The 3,856-nt window shown below is 53.3% G+C and overlaps 1 protein-coding gene across 1 annotated transcript in view; it reads right to left on the minus strand.

The window, feature by feature from the left end:
- LOC110332726 (probable low-specificity L-threonine aldolase 2) overlaps positions 1 to 375 on the minus strand; it is a 5,466-nt gene extending 5,091 nt beyond the window's left edge. Inside the window, exon 1 of the mRNA XM_021214064.2 lies at positions 172 to 375. Coding sequence (XP_021069723.1) covers positions 172 to 373 — 202 coding nt within the window. The 5' untranslated portion in view covers positions 374 to 375. The remainder of the gene's footprint in view (positions 1 to 171) is intronic.
- Positions 376 to 3,856: the final 3,481 nt, after the last annotated feature.

Below are 3,856 nucleotides of genomic sequence, written 5' to 3' on the forward strand. Positions count from 1 at the left end.
AAAAAAAAAAAAAAAGAAAGAAAGAAAGAAAAAGAACTTAGAGTGCATCACTGAGCGTCCTCAAATGTCAGCGAGGCACCCCTCTGCATCCGTGCTGTCCTGTCAGAACCATGGACAGCGTCCCGGGGTCACCTCAACGACCCCTGCCCCGGGCTTGTTCACCCGGCTCACCGTGGACCGTAGGGTCTTCGCCGTAATCATCGTCTCCTACAACCGCTTCGGCCATAGCGCGTCTCATGGCCGGTCCTGGCCGGGTCACCGTGTCGCTGCGCAGGTCCACCACGTGGACTGGGACCCCCGCCGAATTCCTAGACCACTGAGCCCTGGGCACCCTGAGCCCCGGGACCGCGGCCCGGGCCAGCCTGCGTAGCATGGCTGTGGCACCCGCCTTTCTCGCCCGCAGGAGCGGAGGACAGTCTCTTCCGTGCCAGCGGGGAACCCGTGCAACTGGACTCTTCTGACCCCGCGCGGACCTGAACTGGGCAGGCCAGGGGCACTCTGGGAATTGTAGTACTCTCTGGAATTTTTACACATTTTTTTTTGTCGAGCCCCGCAGCATGCTGGGAGTTGTAGTTTTTGTGTTCCGTTGTTCCAAAGGCTAGGAGATTTTAGGATGACAGTTCCTTGCCTTGCTGAATGGGAAACAAAGCTGACGTCCGGACAATTTCAGCATGCACCTGGTACTGCAGATTTAACTTAGTTAAGCGTCTCAGCCACCCTGGAAAACACCTGGGTGTTTGGGAATGGAACTCAGGTTCTCTTCATAATCAGTACCATCTTAACCTCTGAGCCATCTCTCCAGTCCCTCGCGGTCCTCGTTTTACACCCGAGGAAACAGGCTGCAGACACTGATGTAAAGTCCAGGAATCATACAATAGCTTTCAACCACTGGAGTCTTTTTAAATTTTTCTCCTTAAAAATTAGTTCCGAACTCACTGGGTAACCTAGTTGACCTTGAACATCTGACCTTCCTGATTGGGATTTCAGGTGTGTGCCACCATGCCCAGTTTATGCTGTGCTGGGAACTGGATTTAGGGCTTTGTAAGTACTAGGCAAGCATGCTACCAAATGGGATAAATCTCCAGTTCCCACTCCCTCCTCCCTCTTCCCTCCCTCTCCCCCTCTCCTTCTCCTCCTCTCTCTCCCCCTTCCCCCTTCCCCCTCCTCCTCCCCCCTCCTCCTTCCCTCTCCTTCTTTTAAATGAATTTAAAGCCAGGCAGTGGTGGCACACACCTTTAATTCCAGCACTGGGGAGGCAGAGGTAAGCTGATCTCTGAATTCGAGGCCAGCCGGGTCCACAGAGTTCCAGGATAATCAAGGCTACACAGAAAGACCCTGTATGGGGTGGGGGGAAGAAGAAAAAAAATTTTAAGCTTTTAAAAAAATCTTATGTGTAGGGTTGGGAGACGCACACGAGTGTAGTTGCCTACTGAGTCCAGAAGAGGGCGCTAGACACCCTAGAGCTAGAGTTACAGGGTCTCCCCAAGACTGTATGGGTCTGTGCCCCACCATCTCTCTAGTGTGCATTTTGGGATTGTTTGTTTTCGGAACAATCTCACACTGTAGCCCATTCTAACCTGGAACTCATTCTGCATCTCTGCTGCAGCAATCTTCCTGCAGCTTCCCGAGCGCTGGGATTACAGGAATGAGCCACCACGCCCTGCTTTTTAATATGGGCGCTGTGCTAGGCCAGGGGTATAAGGATGTCTTCAACTGGGGCTGGAGGTATGACCTCCTAGGACATATGGGAAACGGAATCTCAGAGGTGGCTTGGAGAGACAAAGTGCTTCCATGGAAGTCATGCCCGAGAGCCCTGTGACAGAGCGCCTGGCTAGCAAGCATGAGACCCTTGGATTGATTCCTCAGTAAAAGGTAGGCATGGTGGCTCATGCCTGAAATCTCAGTCCTTTGGGGCAGGGGGCAAGATGTGAGGATGTTTGAGACTTTCAGGCCAGTCTGTACTAGAGTGAGACTCTGTTTCAAAAAGTTAAAATTAAGCTGGGCTGGAGTGGCCCACGTCTTTAATCCCAGCACTTGGGAGGCAGAGGCAGGTGGATTTCTGAGTTCGAGGCCAGCCTGGTCTACAAAGTGAGTTCCAGGACAGCCAGGGCTATACAGAGAAACCCTGTCTTGAAAAACAAAAGACAAAAAAAAAATTAAAATTAAAAATTGTGTGTCAGCAGACAAGTTGTGCTCATGTAGAAGATGGGAGGCTGTGCTTGTCCAGCCTGGCTCGTGGGAAGTGCTGCTGTTTATCCTGACGTTGGAGCTGCAAGGCCCTGGAACTTGGTGCTTCTATTGTGGGATACATTTTGCCTTACCAGGGCCAAGGGGTGACCTTTCCCCATACAGGGAGGTTGGGAACTCAGCCCTGCTCAACTGCTTCCGTTTCCAAAGCGTGGGCCCCAGTTGTCTGTCTATGGTGTCTATTGGGAGCAAGCTGGTGTGAGCAGGGTCTGTTGGAGCAGAGGCCTTGGTCTAACAAGGCATCTCTCGGATGCAGATTGTGCCTCCTCTCTGTCAGTTTGCCTTCTTCCAGCCGTGTCTGCCGGTGGCATGTTGGAAAGGAGCAGCCAGGCAGGCTTCCTGGAGGAAGCATCAGTCTTTGACAACAGGTAATGGAGGAGGAGAGACTGACTTGCACAGGAGACACACAAGGAGGTGGTGTACTAGTTGGAAGTCCAGGGGGCTAGAGAAGTGGGGAGGAGGGGCAGCCTGGAGGCCACCTGTAGGAACAGAGCCAGTTCTAAGGGACTCTTTCACCTCTCCCGAATACCCAGCAGAGCCATCCTAAAAGCAATGTCAAGTACGGCAGGCCTGGGACCCCAGGGACCCCAGGGACCCCCAGCTAATAGAAAGGCTTCCTGCCTCACCAGAGCAGGGTGCTCTGGCCCTGACCCACGCTCTGCCTGATTCCCGAATTCCAGTCCTTAGAAAACAAGCCCTTATCTCATTGTCTGGCTCCAGCTTCTGCTGGGAAATGGGGGGCGGGAGCGAAGGCTCCATGGGAGGGTGGTGGTGGATGGGCTTGGAGCAGCCAAGGGAATTCTCAGGGGAGAGTGGGGACAAAAGAGCAGGGCACCTTCCTTCGATGGCAGGAGCAGAGAATAGCCACCTGCTTGTCACCTCTCAGAGACAGCAAGGCCTCCCTGAGGCCGCGCCCTTCAGTCCTTAAGCATCTGTGAGGGGGGAACAGGGCGCGTGGCTTGAGAACTCCCTCCAGGTGACAGCTGGACCCCTAGCTTTTGTCCTTCCCAAGTGGCCTGTCTCCCCACTGAGGCACACTCTTCCTGGGGCAGTAGACAATCTCTGTTGCTAGGTCTTCCGGCCACCTGGTGCTTGGGGACCAGTCCTACTTTGGCCCTAGAATTCTGGGGGAACAGGTAGGAATGGGGATGTATGCAACCAGGTGTGTTTAGAGGAGACCCAAGCTCAGCCTGGACCTACCTGTCTGTCTGTCTGTCTGTCTGTCTGTCTGTCTGTCTGTCTCTCTCTCTCTCTCTCTCTCTCTCCTGTGTGTGTGTGTGTGTGTGTGTGTGTGTGCATGTGTGTATGCACATGTGTGTGTATCTGTATGGACTCTGTTCATGCAGGAGTATATTTGTGTGTGTGTGTGCATGGGTGGATATGTGTGCATCTCTGTGTATACACATGTTTGTGTACTTCCTTAGCCATACCTGAGGTTTGAGTCCATCCTGGTACAAGATCAAGAGTTGTACCAGAAGCTGGGCGTGGTGGCGCATGCCTTTAATCCCAGCATTTGGGAGGCAGAGGCAGGCGGGTTTCTGAGTTCAAGGCCAGCCTGGTCTACAGAGTGAGTTCCAGAACAGCCAGGGCTATACAGAGAAACCCTGTC

This window comes from Mus pahari, chromosome 14 (genome assembly GCF_900095145.1).
Source record: "Mus pahari chromosome 14, PAHARI_EIJ_v1.1, whole genome shotgun sequence".
Classification (NCBI taxonomy): domain Eukaryota; kingdom Metazoa; phylum Chordata; class Mammalia; order Rodentia; family Muridae; genus Mus; species Mus pahari.